We start from the raw sequence: 24,955 nt of genomic DNA on the forward strand, positions 1-24,955 counted from the left end.
TTTCTGGCCACAATCACTTGGATCACCGCCTGCCCAATCAAACCATGTAATCTTTAGGCAAACTTATCGAACCGTATCTTTCTTTTCAGCAACAAAATAGTAGCATTACAGCTTCCTGTTATCGTATGAGGGACCAACAAAAACAACCCTTCCACTAGTCTTCAAGCCAAATCAACCACTCTCATCGAGGACTGTGTACTATCATACATTGATCACTTTAACAGCCTTGCCTGGAAGCACCAGATCTTGATCTGAAAAAAGCTCAAATTAATGTGGGATTCTACTATAATAAAAGTAATTTGCTCAGAAAAATATGATTGTGTTACTCCCGCAAGTCAGGCTCATTGTTGGTAAAACAACGCATCGCTTTTAAAATGGCCAGCTCTAGCCACATAATCTACTCTGGCCAATAGAGTACCTGCTTCAAGGATACATCTTCTAACCATAACACGGACATAGCCCTTCATTCTGACTCATTCTTCCTAATCAAAGGCCTCCAGTATTCTTTTTACTTTTATTACGTAATTGGACAAACATTAAACAATTTCACAAAATCTTGTCGTTCCAGCTCTTTCAGGGCTTTCCTGGTGTGTGTTGGAATTATACCTAAGAAGGTAATCTCTGTAAGAGCCCCATTTATCTTGTGGCCTAGGAGTTATCGGTTGCATCATGGCCTATATTTCTATGTGTTCATGGCAGGTACTGATGTCTTTCAGCCAATTTAGTAAACGTAGGTACCCTGAGACCTCTCCCAACTCATGGCTATTCTACATTTGGCCAACAAAAAAGGAAATGCTGTCAGGCGAGGCACTCCCCTTGGGGATCATTTTACAAAGCCCGACAGAGTTATTTAAGGTTCGGCCTCTATTTGGTGTGCTGTCATGTTCCCATTCGCTGTAATATTTCCTGCCAGTATTTATATAGTGGGATATGTCCGTGCTAGGGCCTTGACGGGCTGCTGTCACAACAGTGATGGATATCCTGTCTGCCTAACTATAAATCCCATTATAACCTATGGGATTTATATTTCAGCAGATGGGATATTTGTCACTGTTGTGATGGAGTAACCTGTCCACCAAGATCTAAATCCAGCCCTAAGTCCTGGATCCTCCAGAAACGGCCTAAAATCCCTCTGTTGTGCTAATAGTAGGAGTCCTCTCATGGTCCTCCCCTTCTTCTCCCCTGTGACTCAGTGCAACATGTTCCTAAGGAGTGACAGACTGACAGCCCTAATCAGGGCGAAGCCGGTCAAGAGTTGCTTTTGTTCCGCTTCAGGTAGGATCTCGCCTGGCAGTTCAGGCTGGGCTCTTTCCATTGGAGAAGGTGGAGACTGACTTGCATATGGCTGGGTCCAAACTGAGGTTGAATGGTGGACAAAAGAATAATGGGTTGGACTGCTACTGCAAGTGATTGCCAGTGGTTATACTTATTGCAAGTATTCCTCTCCTTACCATTTGTGTGTTTGATATACCACCACATGTGGTAAGGGTACGCCTAGCCCTGGATAACTTGCACGAGGTGTCATGAAGGGCAAAAGTGTGATGGGTTGGAATGCTATACCGAGCGGTTTCCAGTGGTTAGAATTAATGCAAGCATGTCTGCCAATAACTTTTGTGTGCTTGGTGATAGCTTGTGCTTCAGAAATGAATACTATTTAATTAAAAACAGGTGTGAATTTGGGAGATTGCAGGAAAAACCACAGAATAATCAAGGTTGAGGTCATTTGAAAATGAAATGTATTTACTATGATCATTACAAAATTACTATGGAAATGTACATATTTGCTTCTCATATATATATTTTTTAACTAATTGAATGATTTTGTGTGTGTCTGATATAAAAATGAAACAGCAATGTTCTTAGAATATGTAATCTTGCGTGTGTGTGTGTGTAAATGAAACAGCAATGTTTTGATAACATTTAATCTCAAGTGAAGTAGTTAAACCACGCCAAGTAAGTCTTACAAACAGAAGTACTACTTTAGTGGAAATACATCAGTTTGAGCCCAACCTGTATGTGCTTTCTAACGATGATATCTTCTTGTATATGTGTACCCTGCTCTCGCATTGCCAAGGGCTTTGTGTGAGTAGCTCACTCAGGGCAGCTGTTTGCTTTACATGCTGGGACTTGTAGTTTTGATTTTATGATGAGAAAAAAGGACTAAACGTCGCAAATTTCAAAATGAAAAACAAGTGTGGATGGGTTATTTATGCAGGAACCTGAGAAACTAGAGAACTGTTTTTTCCCAGGCTTTCCTTTCATGCACCGACTACCCACTAGTGCATTAACATTCCATATCTGCAAGCTCTTTCCGATAATGCTGGAAATGGTATAGTGAAATCTGTTTAAATCATCCATTTACACAGGTGATTTCAAAGGTTTCAGTTAATATGCTTAACCAAGACTAAATCCATCATGCCAGGATTTCCTAAGAGAGAGCATCATGCATCTGAGGTTGTTGCCAAGGGTCATATTTTGGCATGTACTAGTCCTTTGCAAGGAATGAGACAGGTGTACTATTACAACACGTATGGGTAAAACTCATCTTTGAGCGTGCGCATAATATACAAAGGGAAAAATGAATGAGGCTTTTGCAGATTTGGTCAGCTTGGACAACTCAAAAAAGAACGTTAAAATGCATAGATTTAAACAAAAAGATACAGCTGAACAGAATTATGTGACTAAATGATATGATGGGGCTAGCACACTGCAAGGTAGACGTGTGTACGTTTGAGACTGCAGCAGCCACAATCATGAACATGGGAAGGAGACTTGCTTGATGAAGTAGACCTCCTTATAGTTTTCGAGCAGAAGCTACTGACAATGATTTGGGGTAAAACACTACTCTTAATATGAATTTTGATCGTAGCTGTAGGGTGATTGTAAATACTGATGTCTGCTAACGTTGGTGTAAGTACAGTACCCATTTTGGAATTTGAGGGAACTTTATAAACACTGGTGAGTTCAGTTTTTTCCATTCAGTAAAAAGCTTTGAGGTCCATGCAGAGACACTCACACATCTCCCTCTACTCCACTGCTAGCCCATGCAGGGGCATATTATCAAGGACAGGCGATACATTATCGCCGCTTCTATCGGCAGGAAACTGCCGATAAAGCGGCGATAATGGCCTTGATAATATGCTCTATGAATTCCAATCGAAACCCATGTTAGATGCGAACACATCTAACATGGGCTTCGATTGGAATTCATAGAGCATATTATCAAGGCCATTATCGCCGCTTTATCGGCAGTTTCCTGCCGATAGAAGCGGCGATAATGTATCGCCTGTCCTTGATAATATGCCCCGCAGTTCTCTACAGGTGTCTCAGATGCTTGAGTTGTCCACTACAGACACTACACGTGGTGACTACTGATGCACACATGTGACTATGGAGGAAGGGCATATCTTCCTCAACCGATGCAGTGCCTGGAAGCCTGTGGTATCTACTGATTTGCTTTTCGATTTAAGCTAAGCCTAGTTATCTAAGAGTAAGCGTTTGATTTAAGATAATCCTAGTAATCTAAGCGTATGCCCAATGACTTAACTTCATGACGGAGCGAACGTCATGTTGGAGAGCCACAAACTACTGTCTCAGCACTCCACTTGATTTCTCTGGAGAAATAGCCCAGTTTTATTTGTGCTAAGTCTGTTATTCATGGCCCATCTACAAGGTGGCAGCTGCCACACAATCTTTAAGTTTTGAGGCTGAGAAGAGAAACTGCTTGTCCTGCCTAACGATCAACAGGGAGTCACCTTGTTAAGAATCTTCATATTTCTCTATAGTAGACCTTCATCTCGAAGACAATGTAGGTAAGAAAGATCAAAAGGCCTTTTACAACAGTCTCAAAGTAAGAGAAAGTAGAGTGCCTTAGCGCACCTAGAAATTATCCTGACCTGGAATCTCTAACAGAAAGTGACATGCAGGTGCTCCCAACAGCCAAAAGACAGTGTGAATTAATGAAGGTTTTCATTGCCACAACCACACAGTCTAGAAGTTCAACATCTACCCACAGAAGCCTGAGTTGTGTCTGTTATACACGGATTTATTTCTGAGACAATCAAATCAACACATTTACCATATTTTTATAGTTGAGGTATGTGGGAGTAATGTGTAGACCTTCAGAGGCACCACTGGATTATTTGGGGAAAAAGAGCATGATTAAAAAGAAGATTAAGAATTTGCAGCACTTTCCCATAGAGTAACTTTGAATAACCCACCACCATCCATTAACTTCCTAATTAACTAGGATTGAAGAATCCCATTGTCTTGGACTCCTCATCACAAAGGGGGTAAATCATGTCGACGCGACAGCTAACTTCATTGATTACTGTTCTGTACTTCTTCTTGAAAGTCCTGGTGTTCCTCATTTTCCCATCATGCCCGTACCGTACTCATTTGAAGGTAAGGATGGGTTCCATTATCATCGTTGTACTGCTCCGCACAATGTATGCATCGTAGGCTGATGCGATGCAGCTGGGATAACAGCACGATCACCGCTCCAGCACTGCAGATCATCTTCTCATCTAAGGAATAGGTGCTTTTTGTTGCCCATTTGTTCACAAGCTTTTGTGAGAAGTATATGCATATGAGAGCAGCCCAAGTGACCCATGAAGTCTTCATCACACTGAGCTGTGCATTGGCTTATAAAAACTTCATTTAACAATGCATTTCAGTCATCATGGTGGCAACAATTTGCTACATCATACAGCAGAACAAAGCAACAGCCATGCGAACTGCGCCTTGGGAGGAATCTGTAGTGCAATAATGCAGCGCAGGCAGACATTTGAGGGCAGGGAGAAGTTCTAGCTGAATGTTGTTACAGAGCTCCAATTTAGTTACTATGATAAAACCATGTTAAGGATACATTGCTCATGCATTCAATGGATTGCTAAAAATTGTTCTGAATTTACATTAAGTAGGTCAAAATGATTTCTATAAATCCACTAATTTTCTCTATTTTTCAAAGATAATTGCAATTTTGTCACTGCCTTAAAGAATCTTTTGAAATAGTTGAAAGCAACGTAAAAGATAAGAAATTCTTACTAAATTCAAAATAAATAAAGATGCCAGTTTTACTGATAACCTTTTCGAAGAGACAAGATATTAGACACCTTATCTAGGCAGAATCTAAATGGGGGCCAATCCAGGTTGGCCAATCTAATTCTTAACTAATCGGATTCTGGGTGACAGAGGAGGAACATACCTTCATAATAGTCTAAACACATATTGTAGGAACTGTAGAATTCAAGTCACTGAGTTGATCTTATCTTGTGATACCTGTACCTATGTCTTCTATTCATTATAAATGTGTGGTCGTGTTTTTATTATGTTTGTGCAGAGAAAAAAAGTTTTTATAGCAATACCACATGGTAATTGTGTACTATTTTCTATCTATTTTAATCTTATCGTTTAACATGACTTGCTCTTTTGTTGAACTTGTATAAGTGGATGGCACTGCAGATAAGATACTAGTTGTTTTCCAAAAAGCATCTTGTAATTGTTAATCTTTAAAGTGCAATCGTTAGTATATTGTTAGTGCTTATTGTTCATTCTTCGATTTGTGTCTATTTGCTTATTTTTAATAGTATGATTTTGTGTGGGAAAGATACTAACACGTCGAGGAATGAAACAATTATGTAAATAAATCAATGTCTTCTGTAAAACAAAAGGGCATATTTAGAAAGAAATGACCCAGTGCAACACCAGAAGCAATTAAGCAGCGCCGCTCTGCATCATTAAAAAAATAAAGAATGTGCCATAGTCATAAAAATACGGTGCACCCCTGTGTTTTCCCTTGAGCCGGCGCTATAGAAGCTGCCTAGCACCAATGAAAACACCCTTGAGCCATAGTGGAAGGGTTCCTGCATTGCAGGGATGATTGTTTATGTGCAGGAAGGTTTCCCTTCCTGCACATAAAGGGAAACCTTCCTGCACATAAACAATCATTAAAGGCAATTTTGGTACCGCCTCAGACCTACAGATCCTTGCAAATCTGGGGCAGTGTCAAAAGGCAATGGGTGTTGTGCTGGAACGCCCACAGCAACACCCATTGAATGCCCATTTAAAACAGAAAACTGTGTGAAAGAGTCGGATATGTACAATGCAGCATTAAGCCACGCAAAGTTGTAAATATGAAGCAGGGCATTGCGGCACCAGAGCATCATAAAAAGTAACTCTCTGATGGTGCAATGCCCTTGTAAATATACCCCCAAATGTATTGCGGTACTCGTAGTAGTACGTGGAGGAGATGTACGCTCCCAGACTTCCTCTGTAAAACAATTGACCAACACTAGTTATGGCGGCATTCCCTTAGTTCACAGAAGATGCATGGATCCTCAATGCCCCTTTATCACTATCCACAGTTCATAAATGTGAATATTCATTGGCGCCGTTTTGTGTTTTTGCTTTCAGTAATTGTGGGAATTGTCTATTTTGACTGACTGTATGTTGGTGCTTTTAACAACGTGTTTCAATTACCCCATTCAGTGTTAATAAGCGCATTCTCCTCTGAAGGATGAAAGACTGGTTCACTCCAGTGCTTTTAAAACAACTAAACTGTAGGAGAGTAGGATCTGCTTACTATGGTTACCCCCACTTTTTTGCTGGTGTTTCACTGTTGCTCGACTTTAGTCTGGCTGGGGCCCTGCTAACCAGGACCCCAGACTAGCTGCTTCCTCTCTAAATTGATTGCATGTACATTAGGTACACTCAAGATTCGTCACTGGGTTACCCTTGTGAGTCCCAAGTATATGGTACCTTAGGTACCAAGGGCATAGGTATCCCAGAGGCCTACTAGGGGCGGAAACATGTATTATGCCACCCATGGGAAGCCTTCCAAAATGCCACCACAGATATGCTACTGCAGCCTAGGTAAGGTGGTGCATGCACCCCTTACTAAGATATAGGCTACCTATATCTACCCTTAAATCACTAACACATATAAGCCTATAAGTCACTCCTATGGCAGGCCTTATCAATCCTGAAGGCAGAGTGCTTGGCTTTGTGTGAGAGGATGCCCATGCATGAGCAGGACCCCTCTGCAGCTTTCGGAATCTATTCCCTGTAGCTGTTCTGTGATGCAGCCAGACCATATACTCTTAAATGCATTAAAAGCTCGTGGTAAATGCTAACTTTGGAATTGCTGCATGGAAACATGTCGTGTCTGGTGTCAAACACTTTGGAATATCCTACCCCCCCCCCGCCAATTCTGGCAGTGGCGGTAGAATTCCACCCTTTCTAGAGGAAGAAGACATGTACACACTTACCTGACCGTTAATAGTTTTAAAGAGTCCCAGCATCATAAAATCGATGCTGCAGCCACAGACACGAGTCTGACCCCCTGCTGCTGGACAAAACTCATGCAGGGGAGGCCTGGACAATAGGTTTCCTGTCAAAGGGAGGTGTAACCACCTCCCCAGACAGGCTTTAGTGTATTGGGGCTGGGTGGGTGCATTCAGGTGAATGCTTTTCAGACAGTGCTGGGGGCATACTTGGTGTCCCTTTGCATACCCCAGTTCAAACCAGTTGCAGCTGCGCTCAGCCCCTGCTCTGGCACAAAACTGGACAAAGGGAAAGGGGTGTAACCAAGCCCTCCCTGGATCTACCCACAGGTGGGTCCCTAGAGTAAGTCCAACCCCTAAACTTAGTATAAGTATAGGAAGCCAGTCCCTAGGACTTTAGATTACCCTGGACGAAACTATGCAACATATATCTTGGACCTTCGACATTCTATTTAGACTAGAAGACGGAAGAATCTCCCTTGGGGTCAAGGAGTGACTCCCCTGTTCAAACAGGCACCATAGAAGCATCTTGCCGGTCTGCATTTCCAAGGCTCCCGCCAGATCCCGATGGATTTGCGACACAGGACACAGACTTCCAGACATCTAATAGGCCGACACGAGATCCCAGCAAAGCTGAGACCTGTAGCCATCACAAGAGACGTGGGACCGGAACTCCTGGACACTGCGCACATTTACAAGTGCATCAACTTCTCAAGCTTTTACGAAGTTGTGCATTGGCTACTTATAGTCCAAGCCCTGAGCACCATCTACACCGAAGATTGTGGGCCTACACTCCACGAGTGTTCCATGGGCCCGCTTCTAGCATTTCTGCTTGAGGCTCCTTCGCGATCCCTGGTCCGTCCACTGGTGGGTCCCCATGAAGGTAACTCTTCTGTTTCTTGGGCTTTCCTGGTTGCTCCAGACGTACCCTGACTCCCCTCCTAAGGGTGAGTCCCTCAGACCTTGCTGGTCTGCCCCGATGCCAATCTCTGCTTTCCGCATGGGTTGCTGTTTCCAAGGTCAAGAGTCAAGCTTCACCTGCAAGCACCCGACATCGGTTGGCATCTTCTCTTCGCCTTCCGGGTCACTGGCTAGTGACCCAGACTCTGTCCCCTCTGCTTTCAGGTTCTTCTCGACTCTTATCCAGACTTAGATCCATCCGGACACTTTCTACTTGGTCGCCTGCAACACTTTATCGCAGCTCGCCATTGAAAACGACGACGAAACCCAACACAAAAAGACACCTATGCACCCGGCTACCCTGGGTGAGATAACACAAGTACTCCAATGCTCCTGTGGGTATTGACTCTAGAGCTGCCTAGTTCTATAGGGGTTTGCTCCAAGTCCTCTTCAAAGTGCCCTTCGTTTGTAATTTTCCAACCGCGACTTTCCCGAATGAAGTAAATGGTGATTCGTGTCTGTGTTTAGACACTGCACGCGTCCCCCGGTGGTCCTCTGTGTCACTACCTTGGGTGGTTTCTGGTGGCCCTAGCGGTTTTACAGGCTCTAGGCCTTGTATCTATGACAATCATGGTTCTTATACCACTTTCTTAGTATATGGTTTGTGAGGCCCCTAGGGCTAAATGTATACTGTGCTAATTTACTGTGTGCTAAATAAGTTTAACTGATGTCCTTTTGCTTCTAGCCTCAGAAAGGGAATAGAGGAGTGTGTTTAGAATAAATACATATATTTTATATATATACCTGGTGTGGTCTTCCTTTCATTTGCTCATTCACGAGATTATAGACTGGTAAAAAAGCTGCTTTACATTCCTTCAAGACTTAGCCTGAAGGCTGCTCTCCACATCTACCACTAGGATAGCTTTCTATAAGGTTGTCTTTAACCTACCATCAATAAGAGGTCGTTTGGACTGGTGCAAGATGCCCACTAGAATAGTGGACAGCATATGCCAGGCCAACTTCTCACATTGGTGTGCAGCGTGTGGGATTCCAGCTTGCCGTTGTTTTGCCAGATAATCTCAAGTGTTTGATGATTTGAAAACCACTAAAGGTACCAGAGGTACATATAATACAAGCTTAAATACAGTAAGTTCTACTGAACTTAGAGTTGTGTGTCAAGGGCTTACAAACATTCTTTCTACAACTCGAGAGAGCCCAGTAGGTACCCAACTAGAGTAGGTAGTGCATACACCACACCTCACTAGTCAAGGCTTCTGGGGCAGGACCTAGTGTGTCTCTGCCAGTTGTCAGTATGTTACTGGCATCTAAGAATGACACATTCCCTTTCTCTGAGTTGAGGGCTCTGTGTACACTTAGACAACTGAAGGCTGGCAAAGGTGCCAACACCCAACGCCTCGGAGAGGTAATGCAGTTAGATTACCTGAAGAAGGCTTCAGAGCCTGGAAGGGTAGGCAGTGGGTTGGAAGCAGAAGATGAGGAGAATCCCAGTGGTCTAATCCCACAGGATTCAGATTCCGATGCTGACCAGGAGGTTGACAATTAACTAGACCTGGACAATACAACTCCTACTGGAGATGGAGAGGTAAGCCCACTGGGTCACTTCACTGTCCATCAGGAAGAGTTGGTGGTGTGCCTAGAAAACCCAGATCACCTTCAGAACTGGGGGTCTCTAGTTGGCAGAGGTAGGTACCACTGTCCAAATATGGACTCTTGCTTCTAGTCAGGGTAAGGAGGAAACCCGTGAGATAACCCCTGCTCACCCCTTGGTAGCTTGGCACGAGCAGTCAAGGCTTATCAAAGGAAATGTGTAAAGTATTTGTACCAACACTCACAGTAACACAGTGCAAACACCACAAACTGACTCCACAACAGTTTAGAAAAAAAAGGTATTTAATCTAAACTACACAAGACCAAAACGACAAAAATCCAACATACACAGTTCAAGAATATGGTTTCAAAAGAATTCTTACATTTGCGATAAAATAATCCACAGATGCGTGAAAAGTTCACAGTTGCGTCACGTTTAGCCAACAGTACCTTTAGTTGCGTCAAAGTTCCAAAAGCAGAAGCTGGTGCGGTGGAAAACAAGCAATGCGTTGCTCCTGAGACCCTGGGGAGGCGTTTGCGACAACCCCGCTGCAGCAGCGGGCGTGTTGCGATGAATCCGGTCTGTATGGGGAAGAAGGCAACTAGTATAGATTCTGGTGCGTAGGTTCCGTAGGAAGTTTGTTCTCGCAATGGCATGATGCGATGATCTCGTAGGGGCTGCGATGATCTCCGGGGCGACGATGCACGATCCAGCGGCGATCCTCACTCTCCCAGCTCCTCGATGAGATGGCTCTGCGACGATGCTCGCAGCGACGTGATGCGGTCCGCAAGCCGGATATGCGGCGATCTCATTCAGCGATGACAGGCACTGCGACGAAGCTCGCAGCGATGGTGATCTTCCCGCAATCGAAGGATGCGTCGTCTTAGGCAGCAGCAACAGGCGCTGCGACGATGTCGATCCTCCATAGCGGCGGGAATTTCCTCGCCCTGTCGGAGATGCGCTCCGCAGCGAGCGATGCGATAACTTTTCAATTGCAAAAGTTTCTCAATCTTAGTTTCCAGCTTCCCAGCACAGGTACAACTTCCAGAGGCACCACAACTGGTCCAAGCACTCTAGAAAGGCCAGAACTCTTGCAGCAGAGTTCAGGGAAGATAGGGGTGAAGTCCTTTTGTTCCTGGGACTTCAAAAACAGGGAGCCAGATTTCCTCAGGCCCTTGGAGATTCCTTCAAGACAGGGGACACAGTACAGCAAAGTACTTCCCCTCTCCTTGGCAGCAAAGCAACAGCAGGTCAGTCCAGCAGGGCAACAGCAGGACAGTCTTCCTTCTTCAGATTCAGCTTTCTCCTTGGCAGAGGTTCCTTCTTGATTCTAGGATGATCTAATTTTCTGTTGTCAGGGGTCCTGTACTTATACCCCTAAAAGTCTTTGTTCCCTTTGTGCAGGAGGGCTCTGAGCCCGGTCTGAACCAGTTCTGGGTGTTCCTTGAGCACTTTGTTTTCCTGGCTTCTTCTTTCCTTTCAGAGTGAGGGTCAGGGTTGTCAGCCGCCCAGCAGGAGGTGGAGCCAGCATTGTGGAAGGCAGGCACAGCCCTACTGAGGTCCAGGTGCTATCTCCTCCCACCACTCAAGTTGCAAATGCAGTCATTCAGCCTAGGGCTGACTAAGCCAGCCTCCTGCGGAATCCCCAGCCCCTGTCACTCTCAAACCAGACAGTCAATCCACAAACAGGCCAAAGCACACAGAAAGGTCAGACAAGAGAACAGCAGCTTTCTAAAAGTGCTATTCTCAAACACAGGAGTTAAAAACCACCATTCCTAAAAGATGTGTTATTAAATTCTGTGTTCAGGGATACCATACTTTTATGTCCTATCTTGCTCCTATGGGAAGATATGCTGTAAGCCACTGTAGCCAGCATTCCCCATGATAGCCTATATAGCAAGATAGCCTTGCAGCAGAGAAAAACGAAAATGGCTGTAATTCACTACCAGAGCATGTCACCTCCACAAGTACATGTTCTACCTTTCACATACACTGCACCCTGCCCAGGTGGTACCTTGGGCCTTCCATAGGGGTGACCAATGTGCACAGAAAGGGAAGGGTTAGGCCTGGTCCGTGGGCACTCTGACCAGAAGGACATGGCAGTTCACAGACTGCACACAGGCATTGCGGTGGCAGGCCTGAGACAGCATTTTAGAGCTACTCATGTGGGTGGCACAATCAGTGCTGCAGGCCCACTGGTAGCATTTGTTATCACCAGCCCTGGCACACCCAGTGCACTTTACTAGGGACTTCCTGGTGATACAAATATGCCAATCAGGTATATCCAATCATAATAACAATTTACACAGAGAGCATATGCACTTTAGCACTGATCAGCAGTGCTAAAGTGCGCAGAGTCCTATTGCCAACAACCACAGGTCAGGAAAAATAAGGGAGGAAGAAGCCAAAAATTTGGGGATGACCCTGCAAGAAGGGCCAGTTCCAAAACACATCAATACGGACCTTTGTCTCTTCTCATAAGAGGGACACCTCCCAGGAGAAGAGAGAGCATCAAGTGAGAATGGAAGAAGCTCTGCTGAAGATAAGGAAACAGAAAGTAGCCTCAGAAAGGGAGTCCCTGCAAGAAAAAAGGTGGGACTAGAGTCCCATGCTGGCAGCAACTTCCCTAGTGTTAGGGAGAGGTCTTATGACCATAGAAACCTAAACAAGACTGTCCCTCCCTATTTGAATGGGGATGACTTCCACAATGGATACCTGTACTGGAAAGGACCTGCAAAGTACAGAAGGTACCCCAGGAGCAGTGGGCTGCAATCTTGTGGCTCCCCTTTACAGACAAAGGTAGAGACAAGCTACTCACTGACAGAGAAGAGGATGCTGATGATTACAAAGTCCTGAAGAGTGCTCTCATAGATGGGTTGGGCCTAACCACTGAACAGTATAGACTACAGTTCAGAGATACCCAAAAGGCACAGACAAAGAACTGGGTTGACTTTGTTGATTGTGCTACTAAGGCTCTGGAAGGCTGGTTACTGGGCAGTAAAGTGTGTGATTATACAGTATTGTATAACTTGATCATGAGGGAGCAGATCCTTAATAACTGTCAGAATCAGCTGTTGCATCAGCACCCGGTAGACTGTGATCTGACCTCTCCTTAAGAATTGGGAAAGAAGGCAGACAAATGGTGCAGAACCAGAGTGAAGCAGAAGGTACAGAACCAAGATGGTGACCAGAAGAAGCAAGATCCTAATAAGGGTGGGGAGAAGGGTAAAGACCAGATGTCTTCACAAGGCCCCCAAAAAGCTTCTAATGGTGGGGATTTCCAATCTTCCAAGAAAGGCAAATGCCAAAAGAAACCATGGTGTAAATTCTGTAAACAGAATAGCCATTGGACAAGTGATTGCACCAAGAAGGATGCAACGCCAGCCACCATTGCCCCTAAGGCAAGTGTTTCCCCTAGCTCAGCTCCAAGTGGTGGTACTCAACAGAAGGGTGTAGTAGGGTTAACCCTGGGTACTGAGATGGGCTTTGGCCTAGTCAGAGTTCCAACTCAGGCTGTGTTAGTCTGTGATGGAGGCATGGGTATGACCTCCTCTGTTAGTCCCAGTAATCTGGGCAAGTACAGACAACAGCCTTTAATAAATGGAAAAGAGGCTTTGGCCTACAGGGACACTGGGGCAAGTGTCACTATGGTGACACAAGACCTTGTAGACCCTGGACAGATCATACTTGGTGAACTTTACCAAGTGACCAATGCTAGCAATGTCAGGACCAACCATGCCCTGGCAGTTGTTAATTTCTCCTGGTGAGGGGTAACTGGCCTTAAGAAGGTTGTGGTAAGTGCAGACCTCCCGGTTGAATGCTTGCTTGGCAAGGATTTAGAGACTTCAGCCTGGTCTGAAATGGAGTTTAGGACCCATGCAGAAATGTTAGGGATCTCTGCACATGTGTTAGCTGTGACTAGGTCACAGGTCAAAAAGCCTGACACTGAACAGGCCCTGTATTCTGGAATAATGGACCAGGTGCCTTCCAAGAAAAGGAGCAGTAGGGTTAAGGCAGTGCCTTCCCCCCTGACTCAGAGTGATGATTAGTCTCTTTAGGGAGATGATTGTGCTCCTGAAGAAGGAGCTGTGACAGAGGAGCTTGAGCCTGATCAGGATTACATTCTTGGGGATAGGGGCCCCTGCCAGGGTAGATCTGAGTCAGGAGCAGCTGATCTGCCGTTCTCTTGAACCCCTCAAACAGCAAGCTGCTGCTGAGGCTGCTGGGAATGCTAGTGGCACCCCTAAAATCTATTGGGGTGATGGACTCCTCTATTCAGAGAGTAGAGACCCCAAGCCTGGTACAGCCAGGAGGCTGGTTATACCTCTGAAGTTCAGGGTCTTCCTACTGACACTAGCCCATGATATTCCTTTAGCAGGACACCTGGGCCAGAACAAGACCTGGGACAGAATTGTCCCACACTTTCACTGGCCCCACATGTCTGAAGACACAAAGGAGTTTTGTTGCTCCTGTGTAACCTGTCAAGCCAGAGGTAAGGCAGGTGGCACTACAAAGCCCCCCCTGATACCACTACCTGTGGTTGGGATTCCCTTTGAGAGAGTGGGAATTGACATTGTTGGACCAATGGATCCTCAGACTGGATCTGGGCACAGGTTTAGCCTAGTGGTGGTGGACCATGCCACTAAGTACCCAGAGGCAATTCCCCTTAGGACCACTACAGCACCTGTGGTAGCAAGAGCCCTCTTGGGAGTTTTCTCAAGGGTGGGTTTCCCTAAGGAGGGAGTATCTGACAGAGATGCAAACTTTATGTCCAGCTACTTAACTGCAATGTGGAAGGAGTATGGAGTGAATTACAAATTCACCACACCCTATCACCCACAAAGCAATGGTTTGGTTAAAAGATTCAACAAAACCTGAAATGGTATGATCAAGGGTCTTCCTGAAAAACTCAGGCGAAGATTGGACATCCTGCTACCCTGCCATTTATTTGCATACAGGGAGGTTCCTCAGAAAGGGGTTGGCTACAGCGCTTTTGAACTTCTGTTTGGGCATCCTGTAAGAGGCCCGTTGTGTTTGGTGAAGGAGGGATGGGAGTTACTTCTCAAACCCCCTAAACAGGACAAAGTGGACTATGTACTTGGTCTCCGCTCCTGGATGGCTGAGTATATGAAAAGGCAACTAAAAGCCTTGAGGCTAGCCAGGAATTACAGAAAGCCTGGCATGACCAAAAGGATGTACTGATTGTTTACCAGCCAGGACAGAAAGTGTGGGTGGTGGAGCCTGTGGCCCCAGTAGCTCTCCAAGACTAGTGGGGTGGACCGCACACTATTATTGAACAGGAGGAAGAGGTTACGTATTTGGTGGACCTAGGAACTCCCAGGAGCCCCCATAGGGTGCTTCATGTCAACAGATGGAAACCATATGTGGACAGGGCAGCCATGGGCTTGCTCATGGCTACTGATGAGGGACAGGAGGAGGAGAGTGACCCTCTCCCTGACCTGCTTTCACAGAACCCTGGTGATGGGTAGAGTGGGTGGTGTAGCCTTGGCAGGCAGCCTCACTGCTCAGCAGCAAACTGATTGCAGACAAGTGCTCAGTCAGTTTAGACATATGTTCTCTCTGACTCCAAGTCAGACCACCTGGTGAACTCATAAAGTGGACACTGGGCACAGTCTGCCTGTTAAAAGTAAGATTTACAGGCAATCTGATCATGTCAGGGACTGTATCAGGACAGAAGTTTAGAAAATGTTGGAATTGGGAGTCATTGCACCCTCAGATAGCCCTTGCGCTAGTCCAGTGGTCTTGGTACCAAAGCCTCACACCCAGGGTGGTAGGAGAGAGATGAGGTTTTGTGTTGACTACAGAGGTCTCAATGCAGTCACTAGGACTGATGCCCATCCAATCTCAAGAGCAGATGAGCTCATAGATACTTTGGCCTCAGCTAAGTTTCTTAGCACATTTGATCGTACAGCTGGCTACTGGCAGATCAGATTAGCTGATGATGCAAAGCCAAAAACAGCATTTTCAATCCCTAGTGGGCACAATCAATTTGTGGTAATGCCCTTTGGTCTGAAGAATCCACCTACCACTTTTAAAAGGTTGGTGAATACTGTCCTTATAGGCCTAGAAGACTACTGTGCAGCCTATCTTGATAAGATTGCTGTCTTTAGCTCCACCTGGGAGGATCACCTGGTTCAACTGAGAAATGTTTTGGAGGCCCTGCAAATGGCAGGCCTAACTATCAAGGCTACTAAGTGCCAAATAGGGCAGAGTCAGGTTGTGAACTTGGGCCACCTTGTAGGTGGAGGCCAGGTTCAACCATTGCACAGCAAAGTCCAGACCATCATGGACTGGGTTGCTCCCACTACCCAGACTCAGATCAGAGCTTTCTTGGGCCTGACTGGGTACTATAGAAGATTTGTCAAGGGGTATGGATCCATTGTGACACCCCTGAATGACTTAAATTCTAAAATAATGCCTAAGAAAGTTTAGTGGACAGTAAGCTGTTAAAAGGCATTTTATGACCTGGAGCAGGCCATGTGCACTGCACCAATTCTGCAAGGTCCTAACTACTCCAGAGAATTCATTGTCCAAATAGATGCATCAGAGTTGGGGGTAGGGGCTGTGATATCACAACTGAATGATGAAGGTCAGGACCAGCCCCTTGTGTTTATTAGCAGACGGCTGACCCCTAGAGAGAAACGTTGATCAGATATTGAGAGGGAGGTCTTTGCTGTGGTTTGGGCTCAAAAGAAGCTAAGGCCATACTTGTTTGGCACTCACTTCACTGTTCAGACTGACCATAAGCCCCTTTTATGGCTAAAACAGATGAAGGGTGAAAACCCCAAATTTTTAAGGTTGTCCATTTCCCTAAGGAGGATGGACTATACAGTGGAACATAGACCTGGGAGTAACCTTGCCAATGCAGATGGACTCTACAGATATTTCCACTTAGAACATGAAGACTCAACTGGTCAAGGTTAGTTTAATGTCCCTGTGTTGGGGGGGGTTGTGTAGGAGAGTAGGATCTGCTTACTGTGGTTACCCCCACTTTTTTGCTGGTGTTTCACTGTTTCTTGACTTTAGTTTGGCTGGGGCCATGCTAACTAAGACCCCAGCCTAGCTGCTTCCTCTCTAAATTGGTTGCATGTACATTAGGTACACTCCAGATTGGGTACTGGGTTACCCTTGTGAGTCCCTAGTATATGGTGCCTTAAGTACCAAGGGCATAGGTACCCCAGAGGGGCTGAAGCATGTATTAAGCCACCCCTGGAAAGCCTTCCAAAATGGCACCACAAGTCTGCTACTGGAGCCTTGGTCAGGTGGTGCATGCACCCCTTACTAAGATATGGGCTTCCTATATCGCCCCTTAAATCACTGACACATATAAGCCTATAAGTCACTCCTATAGAAGGCTGTATCAATCCTGAAGGTAGAGTGCTTGGGTTTGTGTGAGAGGGTGCCCATGCATGAGCAGGACCCCTCTGCAGCTATCGGAATCTATTCCATGTAGCTGTTCTGTGATGCAGCCAGACCATATATTCTTAAGTGCATTATTACCTCGTGGTACATGCTAACTTTGGAATGGTTGTTTGGAAACATGTTGTGTTTGGTGCCAAACACTTTGGAATCCGACCCCCCACCCCCCGCCAGTTCTGGCGGCGGGGGTAGAATTCCACCCTTCTAGAGGGAGAAGACATGTGCACACTTACCTGACTGGTAATAGTTTAAAAGAGCCCCAGAATCACAAAATGGATGCTGCAGCCACCGAAACTAGTCTGATCTCCTGCTGCTGAATGAAACTCCAGCAGGGTAGGCCTGGACAATAGGTTACCTGTCACAGGGAGGTGTAACCACCTCCCCAGATAGGCTTTAGTGTATGGAGGCTGGGTCGGTGCATTCAGGTGAATGCTTTTCAGACAGTGCTGGGGGCATACTTGGTGTCCCTGTGCATACCCCAGTTCAAACCAGTTGCAGCTGCGCTCAGCCCCTGCTCCGGCACCAAACTGGACAAAGGGAAAGGGGTGTAACCAACCCCTCCCTGGATCTACCCACAGGTGGGTCCCTAGAGTAAGTCCAACCCCTAAACTTAGTATAAGTATAGGAAGCCAGTCCCTGGGACTTTAGATTACCCTGTCAATTGTCCGGTGCAATTTTGAAGGTTGCAAACACCTCTACTTTCAAACCTTTCAGCCCGGCAATAGAAATGTGTAAAACTCAAGCAAAAGCGACTCTTTTTATGGTAGTGAGCTATGGGGCCACAAGGCAGGGATAGAACTTCTTAGCGTAGAAAATAATTTCCTTAGACGTCTCCTAGCCCTCCCCCGAGGCACACCCCTGCTTCCCTTGAGACTAGATGTGGGTCTCCCTTCCATTGCTGAGGACCTGGAACTTAAGCCTTTAAGATTCTGGCACAGGCTCTGAACCACAAGTAAGCTTGCCCACTACAGGCAAGATCTCATCCATGTACTAAACCTGAATAAGTGTGACTGAATTCCTTGGTTGGTCTACATTAAGAAAGAATTGCACCGTTTGAGACTCCAGGAGTTATGGGATGCTCCCGAACAAGGCTGCCAAAGGGTCTCCCGAAAAAGCTTGGTGGAAATATACGAGGAAAAAAGTCTATCTACCTTGGTATCGGCACCCAATAATGGCATTTTAACAGATCGATTCCTGGATTCCAAAAATTCTTATCAATTTGAAGGTTTTATGGACATTATTTTCCCCATTTTAGCTCGAAAACTATTCATCCAATGGAGGTTGGGCACCCTGCCTATTTAAACTTTTACTTGTAAATGGACAAAGAGTGATGACAAAATCTGCCCAGGGTGCAGTAATCATGATGAGGAGGAAATCCATGTTCTGTTCTTCTGCCCAGCCTATAATAGACCAAGGAAATACTGGCTCGTGCCATTATGTAGGAACTTGGGCATAAGGAGCCATCCGTATTCATACAGAATACTGAAAACTAGCACTCTGCCCCACATAGTCTTTGCAGTCGCCACATACATAATGGCCATGTGGCAGATGAGGATTAAATTATTAAAAGTCTGACATTGATAAGAACTGTAAGGTACTCCCTCTCATGAACAGATTTCCAAGGAATGTAATTTTTATGTAATGTTTTTTTTTTTTGTATAAGGGAATGTTTTGTAATGTGATTGTTTTTATTGCATCTTTTATGGTCTATATGACTGAAATAAAGAATTTTTGGATTGGATTGGATTGGATTACCCTGGATGAAACTCTGCAACATATAACCTGGACCTTCGACATTCTATTTCGGCTAGAAGACGGAAGAATCTCCCTTGGGGTCAAGGACTGACTCCCCTGTTCTAACAGGCATCAAAGAAGCATCTTACCAGTCTGCATTTCCAAGGCTCCCGCTGGATTCCGACGGATTTGTGACACAGGACATGGACTTCCAGACATCTCCGAGGCCGACACGAGATCCCAGTAAAGCTGAGACCTGTAGCCATCACGAGAGCTGTGGGACCGGAACTCCTGGACACCGTGCACATTTGCAAGTGCATCAACTTCTCAAGCATTTCCAAAGTTATGCATTAGGCTAGTAGTCCAAGCCCTGAGCACCATCTGCACCGAAGATTGTGGGCCTTCACTCCACGAGTGTTCCGTGGGCCCGCTTCTAGCATTTGTGTTTCGAGGCTCCTTCGCGATCCCTGGTCCGTCCATGCGTGGGTCCCCACGAAGGTAACTCTTCTGTTTCTTGGGCCTTCCTGGTTGCTCCAGATGTACCCTGACTCCCCTCCAAAGGGTGAGTCCCTCAGACCTTGCTGGTCTGCACCAAAGCCAATCTCTGCTTTCTGCATGGGTTGCTGTTGCCAAGGCTTGTTGGTGCCATCCAGAATCCGACACCGCAGCCCTCGACATCCTTTGTGGGGCAGCTCGAATCCAGTTCCTGGTCGTCGTCTACGCCTCCTGGTCCTCGTGGCTGAAGAGGCAAGCTTAACCTTCTTCACCTGCAAGCACCTGACATCGGTTGGCATCTTCTCTTCCCCTTCCTAGTCACTGGCTAGTGACCCAGACTCTGTCCCCTCTGATTTCAGGTTCTTCTCAACTCCGATCCAGGCTTGGAGCCATCCGGACAATTTCGACTTGGTCGCCTGCAGTACTTTCTCGCAGCTCGCCATTGAAAAAGATGACGAAACCCGACACGAAAATACACCTATGCATCCGGCTTCCCTGTGTGAGGTAACACGAGTACTCCGATGCTTCATTGGGTAGTGACTCTAGAACTGCCTAGTTCTAAAGGGGTTTGCTCAAAGAACTCTTGTAAATGTCCTTCCTTTGTAATTTTCCAACTGCGACTTTCCCCATAGAAGTAAATGATGATTTGCATCTGTGTTTAGACACTGCACGCTTCCCAGTGGGTCCCCTGTGTCACTACTTTGGGTGGTTCCTGGTGGCCCCAGCGGTTCTACAGGCTCTAGGCCTTGTATTTATGACAGTCGTGGTTCTTATACCACTTTCTTAGTATATGGTTTGTGAGGCCCCTAGGGCTAAACGTATACTGTGCTAATTTACTGTGTGCTAAATAAGTTTAACTGATGTACTTTTGCCTCTAGCCTCATAAAGAGAATAGAGGAGTGCTTTTAGAATAAATACATATATTTTATATATATATCTGATGTGGTTCTCCTTTAATTTGGTCATTCACTGAAGGCTGCTCTCCACAACTACCACTAGGATAGCTTTCTATAAGGTTGTCTTTAACCTACCATTATTAAGGGGTCGTTTGGACTGGTGCAAGGTGCCCACTAGAATAGAGGACAGCATATCCCAGGCCAACTTCACCACATAACACTGTAGCACTGCAAACACCTGATGCAACTCTTCCTAAATTATACTCCTTCAAACACCTTGTACGAAAGAAATACTGGCTCCCTTGTGTGCTTTCTCCCCCTTTCCTGCACAGCATGGACTACACAGTCCGTGCCGTGCAATAACGACCTTTGGCGCTCCCATTGCGCTGCATTTTTAATGGCTACTGATGAGGAAACTCATAATCTGGTGGGTGGTGTCAGTACGGCTTTGGCAGAGTGGGATTGAGGCGCTGGCGTGGCAGCCCGCTTCCACACCCCCAAAGTTGTAATTAGGCCATTAGCCTTTCCTACCATGCTTTAATGCTATAGTATTCCATTCAACCCAGAATATTTGAAGACTGCATTCACCTTTGAGTTAGCTTAATGGCTAATAGCTGATAGTGTATTAAAATACCTAATGGCTGTGTCGTTACTATCAACAGTCAAATTTGTGGCCTGTAGCAGTGTCTTTAGCAGACATAATAAACTGGACTAGAAAAAGATTGGGATTGGTTGGTAAAACGTTCCAACCAATTTTCTTCTACTTTTTACCAGTAGCGGCTCCTGGAGGGAGTGCTGTCGGGCGGTGAGGCAAGGCGGGGGAGGGGCAGGGTGGGGGGTAGTAAACTCCGGATTATGGCCGAACTGAGGTATTTATACAAATAAACAAAGAGCGTGGCAGCAATGCTCCTTGCTACTTCATTTCTATAGACAGTCATTTAAACATCAGTGATAATGAAATGCATGCTAAATTTACATTCTATTAGTTTTCACCCCTATTTCAAGTGTCACCTCATTTACCAAACAATATTCATAAAATTGTATTATTCTTAGAGAAAGCAAACATCTATAGCATATGAAAATAAACACCACATAAATGTAGTGTTAAAAAACAGATACTTACTTATTATTACTAACAAATTGGACATTTTATCGTTATCATAGGTCCAACAGGCTCCATTTCCCCCACAAGGTTTAATGTCCCACAGAATACAAGAGCTGTCTATTGTTAAACCAAACAGAATTGGACCAGGAATAGCACCTATTGGAAAAAGCACACATTTTATGTAAGTAAACGTGCCACACAATGTAAGAAACTTAAATATTCTGTAACCTTTAAACATTGTATTTTAAGTACATTTGTGGGAGGAGGTTCTTTGTTTTGTCCAAGTGTTTTGTTACCTTACTGATTCTAGAACAGTAACGCAACACATTACCACATCACAGATCTGAACCCTCACTGCATTTTGAGCTCCCAAAGCCTGTGATTCACAAAGTTACAGACTTAATAAGTGATGCATAATAGGCACAGAATGTATCAAAGGAGTATTACAAATCCGACATCCCTTTCCTACTTACAAAATGCTTTTGGTGGCTCATTACAAATCGGCATTAGGAGAGAGCATGACAGGGGCATTCCCTACTTATTCCAATTTATAAAGAAATGCATCAATGGTTGTTGGTTACAATTGTGGTAGCAAAGCAGTGGAAATGTACCAAGTCCTTTATGGCTAGTAATAGATTCACAAAGGTAAAGCTGTCACTGACGTGGAGAAGTGTGGATCAATGGTTAGAGCAGGCAGACCTCGATGCAGAGCTCTGGCCAGGGACCAGGGTTCGATTCCGGCCTTGGTGGGTCTTGGGCTCATTAATTCCACTGACTGGATATTCTCGCCTCAGTGCCTATTCTGATCATGGGTCCTGCGCTGCAACTCTCAGCAATAGCTTGCTTAGTCTCCACAACGGCACCCACAACGCGAGGGATGCCTGGTCTGCACCATGGGGATGCCCAGGAGTGGACACTTCACAGGGAAAACCAGGAAGGGTTCCCTTGCGGTATTTGTACAAGTGCCAGGAAACCCACTGCGGGTAGCTGTGCGCTATACAAGTACAAAAACATTTACATTTACTGAGGGGCAGCTTACATTTTGATATCCATGGCTTGTGGTTTTGGAGAAGTAAGCTGTGATGCAAGGACCACAGTCAGCTTCCCCCGAGGACTTTGCCAATAATGGAACATTATCTTGAAGCAGCACCAGATCCTTGAATGGGAGCGGGATCGATATTAAAGATTTGGGAGTGCAAATGCTGTTCCCTGCAGGTCAGCACCCCTGTATTGGCAGCCAATCAATAGGGGTTGCAAATAGCGACAAGCCTAATTAATATTCATGAGACATATGGTTTACGACCTCCTGTAATGGGCATGTTGCAATTCAACTTATTTCAATATTTTGTATTGTTAATTGCATATTTGTTCACAATCCAGGTTTGGAACCAGCAGGTAGTACACTGTGCTCCGTATTAGATTCACAAAGCTTTTTCCATGAGTAGTTGTTCTTATCTTAGGTGCACTCTTCAGTTTCCAAGCCTGATTCACGAGGCATTTTTTTGAGTGGTTATAATTTACTAAAGGCTAAGATATGATTTGCCCTTGTCTATAAACCTGTCTTATTTCAGCAAATCCATTAGTAAATTAAACTAAGCCTTAAATAAGACACAGTTACTCACAGATAACGCTTGGTGAATTAGGCTACAAAATACACAAATAATTAACACCTGAGATAGGAATAAGGCATAACAACTCATAGAAAACGCTTTGTGAACTAGGGCCACAATTGTAGAATGTTATTGAACTTAAAACGTTAAGTGAATCCGCAAAGGGCAAATAAATGGCTGTGATTCAGTACGTTTTTTTCCGTCATTGTGCCTTGCTCCTGCCTTAGGATTGAATTACTACTGAATGTCCTTCTGATTCACATAAGTTCTGACCATCGTTGTGCCTTACACCTACGTTTATTATGCCTAGAACAATGGTTAAACAAAATTGCTAACAGAAAACGTTTGTGTCCAATATGTGGCAGAGCCTTGCCATCAAGCTTCATGTTATGGGAATACCATGGACAAAGATGCCAACGCAAGAATCCAAAGCAAGGTCACAACTGAGTAAATTGGAGGTCAACTGGCATGTTCACCTTTCCAAGAATGAAATATTCCTCACGCTGGTGTATTTTTGTGGTACAACCAACCCCCATCCATTAGATGCATTCCTCTATTACCAACTACGGGGAACCAGCAGACTGGTGGGTCCCACGTTTCCCTGGGATCCCTAGTCATTGTCAGCGCAAGATACATTTCTCACTAACAATACCACAAAATATTTAATCTCACACTTATACCGGACAACAATCGAAAGCCTAGCGGAGGGAGCAATGTTGGTGAGAGTGGAATGGGAGCAGAAACTAGGCAGGAGAAAACCTGGTGCGCCTGGAAAGTTTGCTGTACCCAAATGTGCATGATGACTGCTAGCTGAGGCAGGGTATCATGCATTTTAAATTCCTGCATAGAGCCCACTACACCCCCAGGGCTTTTTCAGTGCATTGACTTTTGAGCAGATTCTATGGGTCTGATTCAGAAAGGACTCATTGCTCAGGCCCCACATTTGTGGTGGGGGGCCCACACGCGTGGCGGGACATCTACATAGCAGTTCCTCATCAAGGAGAGTGGGGCCCCTGCCACAACTGGATGACCTCCACCACAAATACGGAGGCCCTTTGTGAATCGAGCCCTAACATTTTAAGATGTGAGCCCCAGAGGCAAATTTTTGCATCTGTCATGGTCCTGTCCGAGAGTGAGAATATACTGGACAGATATATTATAGTCACTGAAACAAATGCTTGAATGCAACATTGCACTGGACACAGGAGTGGCCATACTTGGTTGGATCGAAAAAATCAATCACATAATAAACTCCTAGCACTAGCTTTACTACTATCAAAGTCTAATAGCCTGCTACTGGGGACAAGGTCACTGGATACATTTCATGCAATGGGCAGAAGAGGTCATGGTTTACAGCAACAAACAGCTTGACATGTATGCAGAACCTCCCCAACCACCAGACCCACAAATGGGACCCATATAAATGTTATATTACCACAAGGAACCCCTTTTCTGATTCCATCAGGCTGCACTGCCACACTCGTAGTTTGAGTCCAATGTACCAATTTCTTGACAATTACTCTTAATTTAATCCATATTTCGCCATACTTTTTAATCCATTAATTTACTCTTCATTCATTATCAATTCATTTTACTCAATCTTGTGAGCGAAGTTATTTCAATGAAGCACAGATATTACACTGAATTTTTATCATTGTCAGTAAGTCCAATTCTGCCTGTATTTAATATCAAGGGATGTTATTAAATACAGGCAGAATTGGACTTACTGACAATGATAAGAGTAATTGTCAAGAAATTGGTACATTGGACTCAAACTACGAGTGTGGCAGTGCAGCCTGATGGAATCAGAAAAGGGGTTCCTTGTGGTAATATAGTCAATGTCACAGCGCACTGAGACGAAGCGCGAAGCAGGTTTGTGCACG

General features: G+C 45.1%; 1 protein-coding gene across 2 annotated transcripts in view; it reads right to left on the reverse strand.

The window, feature by feature from the left end:
- SLCO4C1 (solute carrier organic anion transporter family member 4C1) overlaps positions 1 to 24,955 on the reverse strand; it is a 662,960-nt gene that overhangs the window by 27,376 nt on the left and 610,629 nt on the right. For both annotated transcript variants that reach the window (XM_078675442.1, XM_078675443.1), the window contains one exon: positions 21,481 to 21,618. In XM_078675442.1, the coding sequence (XP_078531568.1) occupies positions 21,481 to 21,618 (138 nt within the window). The remainder of the gene's footprint in view (positions 1 to 21,480; positions 21,619 to 24,955) is intronic.

This window comes from Lissotriton helveticus, chromosome 2_1, assembly GCF_964261635.1.
Source record: "Lissotriton helveticus chromosome 2_1, aLisHel1.1, whole genome shotgun sequence".
Taxonomy (NCBI): domain Eukaryota; kingdom Metazoa; phylum Chordata; class Amphibia; order Caudata; family Salamandridae; genus Lissotriton; species Lissotriton helveticus.